The sequence below is a fragment of the Schistosoma mansoni genome (assembly GCF_000237925.1).
Source record: "Schistosoma mansoni, WGS project CABG00000000 data, chromosome 3 unplaced supercontig 0105, strain Puerto Rico, whole genome shotgun sequence".
Taxonomy (NCBI): domain Eukaryota; kingdom Metazoa; phylum Platyhelminthes; class Trematoda; order Strigeidida; family Schistosomatidae; genus Schistosoma; species Schistosoma mansoni.
This window is the reverse complement of record NW_017386009.1, coordinates 341030-356030: the sequence shown is the minus strand read 5'-3', so window position 1 is coordinate 356030 and position 15001 is coordinate 341030. Positions and strand designations below refer to the sequence as shown.

The 15001-nt window shown below is 34.9% G+C and overlaps 1 protein-coding gene across 1 annotated transcript in view; it reads left to right on the top strand.

Moving 5' to 3' along the window:
* The window catches only part of Smp_131810 (hypothetical protein), a gene marked incomplete at its 5' end in the record, with an annotated part of 28496 nt that extends 14711 nt beyond the window's left edge, over window positions 1-13785 (top strand). The window contains 2 exons of the mRNA XM_018791294.1: window positions 1144-1273; window positions 13208-13785. Coding sequence (XP_018645508.1) covers window positions 1144-1273; window positions 13208-13484 — 407 coding nt within the window. The 3' untranslated portion in view covers window positions 13485-13785. The remainder of the gene's footprint in view (window positions 1-1143; window positions 1274-13207) is intronic.
* Between the last annotated feature and the right edge of the window lie 1216 nt (window positions 13786-15001).

The window sequence follows — 15001 nt, the reverse complement described above, 5'->3', positions numbered from 1 at the left end:
TGAAATCATGAGTCAATTGAAGCTAGACCACCAAGAAAAACCTGGAAGCACTGGACGGCCGTTTCGTCATGATTTCAACTATGAAAATACTAAATTCTCCACAAAACCCCCTCTGATCTATAATCATATGCTCACTAGTGACTGACTTCAAGAGATATTTCCTTGAGTTCTAGTGGGAAGCAGTGGCCAGTGGAGTTCTACCAAGTCTGTTTCAGAGATATTAACTCACTAAAGACAATTGGTGAACGGTTGCTCAAAATCGTGGATTGGTTGAAGTTAGACATTATACCGTTGGATGCCGGCTCAGTGGTCTATCGGTCAAGTGCTCTGGCGCGAAACTGGTAGGTTCTGGGTTCGAATCTCTCGAGTGCGGGATCGTAGATGCGCACTGCTGAGGAGTCCCATAATAGGACGAAATGGCCGTCCAGTGCTTCCAGGTTTTCCATGATGGTCTAGCTTCAATTGACTCATGATTTCAACTATGAAAATATATTGGATTAAACAAAATTGATGATCATTTAGTTATATACAGAATATAATGCTGAATTGGGAATGAATTTATTGGTTAATACTGCTTTTAAAAATCGCATATAGAGACGTTTTATTTAGATAAGTTGAGAAAAGTTTGGTTCAGCGAAAGTTTTACACTCAAACCACTGTGTAGCGGAGACCCACACTATCAGTAATGTTAAATACTTCATCGGTCTACCGATACTAAGATATTGGTCTATACTTTCAAAGAATCCTATTCAGAAGGAGCCTAAAAAGACTACCGTTTGTGAAATCACGTTGTGTAAGATTTAAATTTCTCTTCTTATGAGAGTGTCACAGTTACTCACATGGAGTTATCACGTTTTGTGTACTGTAAGATAAAGATGATTGAGCATATAGACTTACCAAACACCTTCAACTCAAAGGAGTCATGTTCCATAAGTATTAACTTGATCAGACTGAAATAACTTGGAGAAATTTGACCATTTAAAATATAAAGTCTACTTGGTCTGAAAATTTTTATTAATTCCAAGCCATAACATGGATGTCTTATTGTGTGATACTTCAAAACTACTAATATTATGTAATAGAAGTAGTATATTTTTGGACTATCATTTTACTTATTTTCTATTACATTTATTCCATATGTAGAACTTGAAAATTTGAAAAGTTTACTTTATCCACTTCAAATATTTCATTTTGAACCAACTGAATTCGAGTGGATATCTTATGGCCCAGGTGGTTCGGCAATTATAGATCAATGGATCTGTGCACATGCCAGGTATTTTGTCCGCTATATACAAATTTTTACACTGTTTATAATAGTTTATATTTCACCATTATTAATAGTAAACCATGAATTTCGGTTATTCTTAGTTGGTATATGTGAATTCCTTGATATTTCATTTTCCTACTTACTTTCTTACATCTGTCATCCCTCGTAGAGGAGGATAGACTGCCCACTAGGATTCTTCAAATAATTCTGTCCTGCGCTCTCTTTCCCAGTTTTTTACAATTTCTACTCATTCTTTTGATGTCTGCCCCCAATTCTCGATTCAATACGTTCTTGGGTCCTCCTCTTTTCCTTTTCCTTTCAGGTTTCCAAGTTAGCGTTTGCCTCATGATACAGTTTGACGAGTTCCGCAATCTATGTTCAATTCACCTCCAGCATCTTTTCCTAATTTCCTCAGCTGGAAGTTGGTTCGTTCTCTGTCATAGTAAATTGTTGATGGTATCCGGCCAACGGATCTGGAGTACTTTGCGCAGACAAATTGTTTCTATCCTTTCATGTCACAAATGTTTACAAATGTGCTTTTTAATAGTGGTTGTAGTAGTTCCCCCAGTTTCAGTAGAACTAAATGACTTGACGTTCGTATTAAGGATTCTGGCTTTGATATTGGTCGACAGTTTTTTTAAGCTCCATATGTTTTTTAACTGTAGGAATGCTACCCTTACTTTGCCAATCCTTGACTTAACATCTGCATCATATCCTCCTTGTTCATCGATGATGCTGTCCGGGAAAAAATGTGAAAGTTTCCACCTGTTTCAAAGTTTCTCCATCAAGTGTAATTCATTTGGTGTTCTCTATGTTGTATTTGAGGATATTGATTTTCGCCTTGTGTATATTGAGGCATACTGATGTAGAGGCTTCTGCTACAATAGTTATCTTCATTTGGATTTGTTGATGTTTATGGGATAGAAGAGCTGGTTTTTCCTTTTACTAGTTATAAGTTGTTTAGAAAAGACTGATTGTGGCTAGTAGTGTAATCCAAAGTGCACATTTATTCCTATTCAGACCTTTTCAGTTGAATTTACCTGTAACTCAGTGATGAAGTGGGTTTATTTAAATTTTATATTCATTTTACAGTACTCTTAATACTTTCCCACAAATCATGAGTGAATTTACTACTCAATGAATTATAAGCACTGACTGGAGATATTTCTGGGACTAAACATAGTTTTTGTTGTTTATTTAAAAGTGTGTATTTATAAGGTGAATTTGTTGAAACTAGGGTGTTGTTCTTCTATGGAGCTTCATCTTTTCCCTTTTAAACGAATAAAATTCACTATATTTTGTAATCATCGTCCATTTCATTCAGTGGATAACTTTTTTATACCTGACATGGTTGATCGCGCAATGTCATAAATGGATTGGAGTTAAACACTAACTCTATTGATCACCAGTCTAGTTGTCTAGAGCTCGGGCGTTTGGGCGAGAGACTGGAGGTTCTGGCTTCGATTGCTCGATGCAGGGTTGGTAGGAATGATAAGATTTACTTTATTCACTTCTATTTTTCTGTTTGTCGACCAAGTTATCTTTTTAAGCTGATAGAACATGTAGTAGTTCATAATGAGTAATATATAATTTAAATCTAATCACAATATTGGCTGATCCCTTGTTGCCAATCAAATTGTGAAAGTATAAATTACACTTAGTATTGTTTGTTTGAATCTTCCCATTGATGTTTTTAGGACTGCAACTGTCAGTCTCTAATTGGCATATGTGCATACTGTGCGTATTGCCTCGATATAGCCTAAATTCACAAGCATAGCCGAGCGGAGAACACGATGATGTTTGAAGCGAAAGGTACTGGGTTCGAGTCCCACAGTGAACATCAACTCTGAGATGCAGGTACATCCAGCTGACGAGTCCCAAGTAGGACGAAACGCGCGTCAAACTGGAGTCCACTGCTACCCACTATCCATCTTTGCTTATAAATTACACTGTTATTATCATTTTAACCACTGATGTATGTATATGTGTGTACTCAAGTGAAGCTGACGATATTGCCTATTGTTATGCAATTGATAAGAGGCAACTTATTGAACAAATTCACAGTTTAAACTATTTGGGGATGACATAAAAGTTTCATTATTTCAAATTTTTATTTATACTACTCATTAGACTGGATAATTCTGTCAATTAAATTATATGATTGTTTTTTTCTAGACTAATTAGCGCAAATCATCCTGTCATTTTTTGATTTTGATTGCATGTTGGTTAGTAAACGATAACTATATTTTTACCTAATGAATAAGTTTTTAAAGTTATAGGCAAACGTTTTCTCTGATGATATTCAGGTAGAGACAGGTATCTACTTTAGACAATGGAAGATGGTCGCTCAATTTCGTGGATTGGTTGAAGTTAAACATTAACACCGTTGGATGCCAGCTTAGTGGTCTAGAGGTTAAGCGTTCGCGTGCGAGACCAAAGGTCCTGGGTCTGAATCCCGCTTGCGGGATCGTGGATGCACGTCGCTGAGGAGTCCCGTACTAGTACAAAACAGCCGTATGGTATTTTCAGCTTTTCAATGGTAGTCTAACGTTGATCGATTTATAATCTCAATCAAAAACTTAACAATCTCCACAACTCCATACTGATAATCATTATTAAGGTTTAATGAGATGTAATTTAGTACGTGTCGAAACAATTACACTTGACATCGGTTCATGTGTGCTATTCAATGTAATCTATTCATTATGACCATTTCAATATATTCAGTTAAACTAATAGTAAAATCTGTTATTATAAGATCTGCATTCTGTTCTATTTATAACTGTTCAATTGAATGTATCTGTATACCAGTATTTATCATTATAATGGGATTGAAACCTAATTGTATTTTTTCCCTACTTTAAACATCATTATATTATTCATAGAACTATTGTGTTCAGATAATTACTCACTAGTTAAACGGGTATGATGTTTATGTCATTATTAGTTAGGATTTGCGAGATGATAGCAATCGATGGTTAGAGACCTTGAATGACATGGCTCAAAATCGTTTGCATTGGCGAAGGTGCATCCACTCTTTATGTTCTCCAAAATTCTCACTTTCTGAATTCTTCATGTCTCTATCTTTTTCTCTTTCTAAATTTACTTCACTAGATTATGCTTCTTCAATAACATCTTCAAACCCTAATCTTTCACATTAATGCTTATACTCTTACTACTTCTACCAATATAGGATTTGAATCGATAACTGCATCTCTGTGTTAATGTGGTATGGCAACTCGAACTGATGTACGTACGTACGTACGAAGTTCTATGTTATGACTGACTGACTGACATTATTAGTAAGAGTTTCAATGATCCCTTTGTTGTTATTTTGAATTAAATTTGATCAGTTCTTGTTATTAATCTCGTACTTTATCCTTAGATTAATACATAGGCGATGTATAATATGATATACTGATCTGTAAAGTTTTAAATGTTTATCTGTTTGAGCGGTTGATTTTGAGATGGTGGAGAATTATTGTAGCTCAGGTGGATGATTTCGATAGAGTTTTGTCCTCTGATCTGGATGGTTGATTTATATGTGTTACTTATATCCTAATCAATGGTCTACCATGATGATCAATACTAGTTGATATAAGAGTAGATCAAAAGAGGGTTGGGAATTGTCAAACATAGATATATCCTTAAATTCATCTGTAGGATATATCGGTTGGTGTAAAATCCCCTGCTTAGTATGCGTCACTTATTGGTAATCTATGATTGTTCTATCATGAGGTATAACAACTTTTGAATGTTTGTTCCTTGTTACTTCATTATTTGAAAATGATTTCATATTATTTCTGTACACTTTTTAATTACATTTGAATTTGAGTATAGTTCATGTTAAATGTACGCAAATGAATCAGTTAGTTTATACGCGTTAATAGTAGATATTGATGTAGTGAACTTATACAGCATATTTCTCTGAGAAAGAAATTTGTCAGTGTGGAGATTTGTGGAGATTATGTTATTTTCCAGTTAAATTCTCGAGTTGAGCCCTGGCCAGTGGAGTCCAAACCGTATCGGGTCGAAGAAAGTTATCCACCTCAGGCAGTGGAAGATCATGGATCGATTGAAGTTAGACATTAACACTATGGGATGCCGACTCAGTGGTCTAGGGGTTAAGCATTCGCACTCGAGACCGAAGGTCTGTCCGAGTCTAGCATGCGCGGTCGTGGATGCCCACTGCTGAGAAGTCCTATTCTAGGGTGGAAAGGCCGTCTAGTGCTTCCAGGTTTTCAATGGTGGTCTAGTTTAGATTGACTTGTGAATTAAACTTGAAAAAAATTTGAATGAATGTTAGTTGAAAATGACCTAACAGAGATTTTGATCAGTTGATTAAACGTTATCTTTTTCTTGAAGTAACAAATGAGGTGATTACACCTATATTACCTAATTTGATCGAACATTAATAACTAACTATACGTATCTGAGTACTGTATGAGGTCAGATTCAGTCCGAATAATTCAATGGTAAAGTTTTAGGCTGTAAAGCCAGCCGAACTAACTGGATCCGCACTCTACAGGTAGTATCAGTTCTTTCATAATTACAGGGACTATTTACTTCGAAGTTATAATTAGAATGATATCTAGGTCATGGAGAGTTTCCTACTGACCACCTTTAAGCAGCTAAAATCTAAAAGTTTTTTCGTCCAAATTTTGTTGTTATTAACTTTTCCTTTGTTTGGTAAGCAATTCTTACGGTATCAGAAATCGATCTTGGGGATGGTAAAAATGTGCTGATTGCATGATATTATCATTATTATTGTGAATGTCGAAAATCTTCATATTCTCCATACGCTTTCTTAGATTTTCTCTTCAAATTATTTTCTAGTTTTGTTAAAAAAAGTTTAATCTATGTATTTACTGAAGTTGTTGAATTCTTACTCAGTAACCATACAGTTATGTTTATTACTATACTACTATATAATGAAAATAAGTTAGTGGATGTAACACTGGTTGTGATATTGGAATTCAGTGTAACATATTGTCAATATAACAGATGCCACAGGAACATACAATGTACATATTCTTTTGAATGTAAATATTTCAATCAATCGATTTCTTCAAACACTAAGTCATTATATGTTCAGTTACTGAAACAGAGTAGTCACCTTAGTTGGATAGTGTAATAAGAAGATGAAGATTATCGGAACTTTGTTCTGGTAATTTATTCATGTGATTGATTGCTGTAAATTTCTAAAAAGAAGAGTCACGTCATTGTTCAAAGTAATAGCGTGTGGATTATTCCGTCTACATAGGAAATAAAAACTAATCCTATTGTTATCATTCATTTATTCTGTCAGTCATATGCAAAGTGAGACCTAGCACATATATGTATTGCCTCAAAGTGCCTATACGGCGAGATAAAGATTATAAAAATAGATTCCAGAATAGTAGAAATAATAACAATATCAGTGGTAGTAGAAAACATTAAGCATAGAAAATAGGATTTGAAAAGAATCAATTCTGTCGAGGAATAAAGACTGTAAGATAAATTTAAGGTTAAACGTCTAAGGGAAGGCAAAAATTGAGTGCATCTGCGTCATTGTGATTAATTTTGAACCATGTCACCTAGTGTCTACAAACTGTTGGTTACAATAATCGCGCTGAGCCTAACCAGGTAGTCAAGGCCTAGCAACATGGCTTAAAAACTTTATAGGCTGATTCAATTTCTTGGTTTAGTTGAATAATTAAGAAACACATCTTGTAAACACCTCCAATTAATTTAATACAATTACAGACTGATTTACAGTGAAGGATAATAAGATTTCGTATTATACCATTGAATTCATTTAATTTTTTTTCATTAGCTGATAAATCAAGAAGGGGTTTTGTGGAGATTTCAGTATTTTCATAGTTCAAATCATGAGTCACTTGAAGATAGAGCACCATAGATAATCTGGAGGCACTGGACGGCCGTTTCGTCCTATTGTGGGACTCCTCAGCAGTGCACATCCACGATCCCGCCTCGCGAGCGAGGCATGCATGCATGCGAGCTCTTAACCTCTAGACTACTGAGCCGGCATCCGATGGTGTTAATGTCTAACTTCAACCAATCCACGAAGTTGATCAACCGTTCACCAATTGTCTTCAGTGAGTTGATATCTCACAATAGACCTGGTTGAACTCTACTAATCACTGCTTCTCACTAGAACTCCAGTATGCGCACTGCTGAGGAGTTCCACAATAGGACGAAACGGCCGCCTAGTGCTTCCAAGTATTCCATGGTGGTCTAGTTTCAATTGACTGATGATTTCAACTATGAAAATCAAAAAATATATTGTCTAATCAATAAAATCAAATTTAAACAACTAAACCCAATACAAAATACCTACAATAATAATAATCATGTCTTTAATTAATCTATAAAAATCTAACCCAAAACAAATTTATCCATAGGGGAGAAAGCATTTTTTTCTCCTAAATATTTATCTAAATAATTGACCAGAATGTAGGTTGAAATAAAGTGTTTCATATATATACATCTCACATATATAAGGGGGGGGGGTGATGGTAATGATAAATATACATGACTTTTTTTTTTTAATTTTTCCACTATTTCTTAATGTCAGATTGTTTAATTAACTAATCAAATAAACTATGAACATTAATCAAATTATTGAAATGATAAAAATTTATTATTCTATTATTCAATGACTTGTTTGTTATATGTAATTGATTATTGTTATGTTCTTTTTTGTTTCTCTTTTTTTGTGTGTAAATTTTGTTACTATGCAGTAAAAATTTTCAATATAAAATTGTTGTTACCTTTTTTATTTGTATTTATGTGTTTCTATATGAAACCAGATATATATATGCCCCACACAAAACAATGAGAATGGGAAGAAAAAAGGGGTAAGATTCATATAAAAAAATAAGAGTAATGATGGGGGAAACTGAAGTGTACAACCAGAAGAACTCTTTCAGTTCAGGAAGTTATGACCACTCTTTATGATGAAAATAAAAGAAGGTTACAGCAGGCTCGCCACTGGCTTTTATTCTGAGCCATATCTGATAATGCCTCTAGCCACTGTGTTGCGCCGTCTCTTGGGCCCCAGCCAGGGAGTCGTGAAGGACCAACAGGAGCTAGCCCTTTGCAGCTTTCTTTCATGCCACGACACCATGTCATACACTGACCTCCTCTCCGCTTTCTCTAACCAGTCCCAGAGTCGGCAAATAATGCACGACGTGGAATTCTCTGGGACGACATTCGTAGAACATGTCCAAGCCACGGAAGTCGGTGTTTCAAGATGGTGACACCAATTGAATTATCGTCTCTGCGCCCGAACACACGATGCCGAACCTCTGTATTACTAACATGATGTTGCCACTGAATGTTAGCAATATATATATCCTGTCTATAAACTAGTTTATTATCAACTTTCATTACAATAAAATAATGACTATGATAATTAAAGAAATTGTTGACTATCAATTATTACATTTTCTATTTTAACTTTGTTAATATTTATATTGATTTCGGATAGGGAGATAGTGATCATATTAATTTTTGTTCAAAATAATATAATTCAAAGTCCTAAGTATACAAGATTATATTTAATATGCCCGGTCAACAATGCAGGCATGTTCGGGATGCGATTCTCCCCATCGAAATGCAAAATGTTACTTCAGGATTGGGTTGTATCGACACCTAAACTAACGATAGGGAGTGAAGTAGTTGTGACTGACTTGTATGCCCGGTTATATTATCACTTTAACATGTTGAATTATTTTCCATAAAAAAAATATATTTTTACCTGTATATATGTGTATGTGCATTGTAACTTATGTAGATTGGCAATCTGTATGTGTATAAATGTATCATCATTAGATAGGATGGGAATACCAGTTACAATAGAACAAAGCCGATCATGTATGTATGTATAATTCATCTACTATAATCTTCCCATTGAGCAATGTTTCTCGGTTTCCATCTATCTATTCTATTCTAAATTTCTTCTTCATTTTCATTTATGTTCATTGTCATCATCACACTCGCAACTGTTGCCTTGATTTAGATTCAACATTGTTTCCTCATGAATAATCATAATCTTTACACTAATTACAAATGATTATTATTATAAATATAGTGATTTTATTTCTTTGTATTACTTGTTTGAATCTTCCCATTGATGCTTTTAGGACTGCAACTGGTCAGTCTCTCATTGACATATGTGCATACTGTGAGTATTGCCTCGATATCCACTGTTAGCCACTATCCATCTTTATTTCTTTGGTTTGATTATACTTATATACTTTCTTTAATTAAATTCTGTCTTTTATTTAGTATAAATTCGGAATAATACTATGGATGTTTATTTTTTTTCGTTGATATCTATTCATACTACTAATTTACTACTACTACTAATAATAGAAATTTAATTATAACTATGAATATTCAGTAATTCACTCATTTTGCTTTTTCTTTTTTGTTTAAATGTCGTAAAATAGAACATCTATGTATATATATATATATATATATATATGTATATTGTTGATTACGTTGATTACGTTATGTACATTGGCAACTAAGTTATTTCTTATGGGGGGGGGGTTATTTCATTCAGAATTTACTTTTATTCCAATGTTTCTTTGCTTTTTTTTAAAAAAAAAGTGAAGTTGAATAGATTTATTTCAGGCTTACTATGTTAATGAATTGGCATTCATTTAGAAATTTGCTTGTAAATGATAGTAGATGATAATATAATATGATGTTTTTCATTCTTATAGTAATTATAGTTTAATCATTGTTAAGTTAGTGAGACAAAAGTTTTTTTTAGTATATTACTTACTTACTTACTTACGCCTGTTACCCCTCGTGGAGGAGCATAGGCCGCTCACCAGCATTCTCCATTCAACTCTGTCATGGGCAATCCTTTCCAGTTCTTTCCAGTTAACATTCATCCTTTTCATATGTACTTCTATTCCCTGGCGTAATGTTTTCTTTGGCCTTCCTCTTTTCCGCTTCCCTTCCAGATTCAAAGTTAGGGCTTGCCTTGTAATGCATATTGGTGATTTCCTTAATGTATGTCCGATCAACTTCCAACATCTCTTAAATTCATATTCAGCTGGAATCTGGTTTGTTCTCTTTCATAAAACGCTGTTGCTGATAGTATCCGGCCAGTGAATGTTGAGTATTTTGCGTAAGCAACTGTTTATTAATACTTGTACCCTCTTGACGATGGATGTAGTAGCTCTCCACATTTCAGCGCCGTACAGTAGGACTGACTGTCTTGACGTTCGTATTGAAAATTCTCACTTTGAAGTTAGTTGACAGTTGTTTTGAGTTCCATATGTTCTTCGGTTGTAGAAATACTGCTCTTGCTTCGCCAATCCTCGCCTTTACATTTGCATCAAATCCTCCTTGTTCATCAATGATGCTTCCCAGGTACGTGAATGCTTCCACCTCCTCCAGAATTTCGCCATCAAATATGACTGAGTTGGTTGGCGTTCTCCGTGTTGTATTTGAGAATCTTGCTTTTTCCTTTGTCTATGTTGAGGTCTATTGATGCAGAGGCTGCTGCTACATTTGTTGTCTTCGTCTGTATTTGTTCGTGTGTATGAGATAGGAGGGCTAGGTCATCTGCGAAGTTCAAATCCTCTAAATGATTCTGACATGTCCATTGTATTCCGTGTTTCCACTCAGATGTCGAAGTCTTCATAATCCAGTTTATCACCAGAAGAAAGAGGAAGGGGGAGAGTAGACAGCCTTGTCTGACTCCGGTCCTTACTGGAAATGCATCTTTTAGCTGTCCTCCATGCACGACTTTGCACTGTAGTCCCTCGTATGAGATGCGGTTGCTGACCCCATGTTCAACATTTCTTCTTTACTCAGTCTTGAAACCGACAGTAACTTTTGAAGAGCTACATGTGGAGTTATATTATTATTAATAATAATAATGTGAATTTAGAAGGATGGATGTTAGTCGCTGAAAATTCCCATCATATTAAAACACTAACATATGAACTAAGAATATTCTTTTCAGGTTCTACAATTCATATATCCAAATTAATAATCCAAAAGGTGGTCAGGTTTATGGCAAAGTACATTGTTTACATTTAAAGTTATAAAATAAAATGAAATCGTTTATGTCAGGATGACCAAATGGATTATTGACTTGAACTAGTTTATTATATGAATTGAAAGTGTAAAGATTATTGATCAAAATAAACATGGTTACAATGAAATGAAGGAGTTAATATACTGTCATTACAAATTAGAAATCACGTAATATATCGAATTAGTAAATAGGGGTGGATGTTGTATAAGTTTTTCAAAGCGTTTGCAAGTGCATAGTAATAACGGTAAGATGTGTGACCAAGACAAGTTTAACCTACGGAAATACAAAGAGGAAGGTTATATTAGTCGAATTACGTCAACATAATATCAAAATGATGATTAACTAATCAGGCTAGAAGTTGACTAATGTATCTTGGCAGCATGAAATGTCCTTCCAACAAATCTTCTGATTCGTCATGTTAAAATGTTACCCGCTATGTCTTCTCTAAAATCAAGTTTTAGAGAATTTTCTTACCGTGTCAGAATGGTAGAGGACAGGGCATGCAACGCATAATTAACTAGCAATAATAAGCAAATATTAAATTGTAGAGAGACAGTTGATGGGTCCACCGAAAGCTTACAATAAACGGAATATAGGAGCGTCACAATAAATTTATCTACTCATTATACAACAAAATATGAATAATAATAAACCTGAAAAATAGTTCCGACTTTCTAAATTTTCATCCTTTTATAAGAGTTGTGTTTACGAAAACATTCGCATATGAATACGGGAGTGATAAGTCGGTACATAAGTACACAGAGACACTATATCGAATGATACTTCATTGTAATGTTTGTAGAAGTTTGATGTTATGATTACGAGATTTCGGTTTACAGTAGTTATGAGTTAGGCTTAGAGTCATTAGGGTTAGAATCGGAGCGTAGTGTATATGTATAATAATTTTATATTCTAACCATAACGTCTATGAACCTGTAGAAAACTTAAAATATGTTAATGAATCATTTTAAAACAACATATTCTTTATGAATTCTTTTGTTTTATATTTATATAAATTCATTTTATATTGTTTGTTTGTATCTTCCCATTGACCAGTCTCTTATTGGCATATGTGCATACTGTGCGTATTGCCTCGATATAACCTTAATTCACACGCATCATAAGCAAAGATGTATAGTGGCTAGCAGTGGAATCCAGCTTGACGCGCGTTTCGTCCTATTTGGGACTCGTCGGCTGGATGCACCTGCATCTCAAAATTGATGTTTACTGTGGGACTCGAACTCAGTATCGTTCGCTTCAAACGTCATCCACATAGCTACTGAGTCTTGATAGCCACTTGCTTGTGCAAGGAGAGCAAAGTTGATGTTTACCACTGCAATTGATTAGTCTCTTATCGGTGTATATCCATCCTGTGCGGATTGCTTTGATATTGCCTGAAGTCACAAGTATTGTAAACCATCATCCATCTTTGCTTATATTTATATATTTAGTTATATATAGTTAAGGTTTATCTATTTAAACTAAATCACATTATGGTAAGCAAAGATAGATAGTGGCTAGCAGTGGAATCAGTGGCCGAGTGGATAGCGTGATGGCGTTTGAAGCGAAAGGTACTGGGTTCGAGTCCCTAAGTGAACATCAACTCTGAGATACAGGTACATCCAGTTGACGAGTCCCAAATAGGACGAAACGCGCGTCAAAATGGATACTAGCCACTATCCATCCTTCCTTACAATACTTGTGAATTAAGGCTATATCAATGCAATACGCACAGTATGCACATATGCCAATTAGAGACTGACCAGTTGCAGTCCTAAAAATATCAATGGGAATATTTAAACAAACAATACTAAGTAAGTCACATAATGTACTTCTTAAGTATCTCTATTTCACTATTTATTATTTCTTTGAAGATATTTCATTGGAACTAGTTCATCAACATTTACTTTTCGTATTATTGAAGAACGTTCAATTATGGGTTTTTTATCCAATACAACTTTAAATAATTTATGCCCAAATGGACCAATACATTTATATCAACCATATCATTATTATACAGATTCATCTACTTGTCAATCATTAACTGAATGGCCAGTTATTTATGAAAAACAATATACTATCTCATCATCATCATCACCAATGACTAATGATAAACTACATTTAAATAAATATATGAAAGATGAATTATGATACTGGATAATGATGATGATACAGCATCTTACCCATCTACTATTACTACTCCTGCTATTGGTTTTTATTGTTCCCTCATTTATATTCCTTTCATTTTTTTGTTTATGGTTTCCATTATTATTTAGATTATTATTATTGTTCTCTTTTGTGTGAGAGGCCTATGCTCCTCCACGAGGGGTAACAGGCGTAAGTAAGTAAGTCTCTTTTGTGAGTGTATATATATATATATGTTGGTATAGCTGACTTTGTTATGCAAAGATTTCAGATCTATCAAAGAAAGAAAATATATTTATTTCATGATAATCGTTTGTTGTGTCGTTATTTCCTTTAGTGATAAATTTTTAATGGTTGCCTAAATAAAAATATTAGTCCATGTTGTGCATATTATGAAGTTCAACAGTTTTCATATACTCCCTCCTTGTTGAATAATAATCATCATATGATCAGAAGGAGTTTTGTGGAGATTTTAGTAATTTTATAGTTGAAATCATGAGTCAATTGAAGCTAGACCACCATGGAAAACCTGAAAGCACTGGACGACTGTTTCGTCTTATTATGGGACTCCTCAGCAGTGCACATCTGTTGTGAGATAAAAAGTCACTGAAGACAATCGGTGAACGGTTGCTCAAACTTCGTGGATTGGTTGAAGTTAAACATTAACACCATTGTATGCCGGTTCAGTGGTCTATCGGTTAAGTGTTCTGGCACGAGACCGGTAGGTCCTGCGTTCGAATCTCGCTCGCGAGTGCGGGATTGTGGATGCGCACTGCTGAGGAGTCCCACAATAGGACGAGACGGTCGTCCAGTGCTTCCAGGTTTTCCATGGTGGTCTAACTTCAATTGACTCATGATTTCAACTATGAAAATTAATTTATGCTTGCTTACTGGTTACTAAGTTTGAGAGGTGACTCCAGGAGTCCTAGGGAGATGCTATGACTAGTAGCGTTCAACCATATCGTATGTGAGACAGTTATTCATCAGTGACATTGGCAGATGGTCTTGCAATACCACAAATTGATTGAAGTTAGAAACACGAATCATTAGATGCTGACTTGGTGGTTTCAAGTTTAGGCACTTAGTGACAGACCTGAAGGTCATAGGTTTGATCATCGGTGAGGCCATGCATACGCACTACTTAGGAGTCCTATAATAACACAGAGGAGATGACCGAGTGTTCCTGGTTTTTAATAACTATTAAACTAAAATCCGTCTGTGACGTACATTATGTTGCTTTTTTTTATCGAGAAAGTCCTTTCAGTTGTTTCGCTTCAATTTCTATCTCACAATAATTAAGGCAGTGAATCTTTATCAACCAAGGTAGTTGAGACAAGTACTATATATGCCCAACCGCCTACCTCAACGTGTTAGTTTTGCTAGTCTAGGAGTAGGTTAAAAGAAAGATAGGTGTAGTCAGACCAGGAAGTGGTACCATTTTTTGAGGTAATTAACTGTTGGGTTGCGTCATGAAGGTGGGTGCAGACTACCTGGTCAGTGTAATTTTCGTAACTAATAGTTGA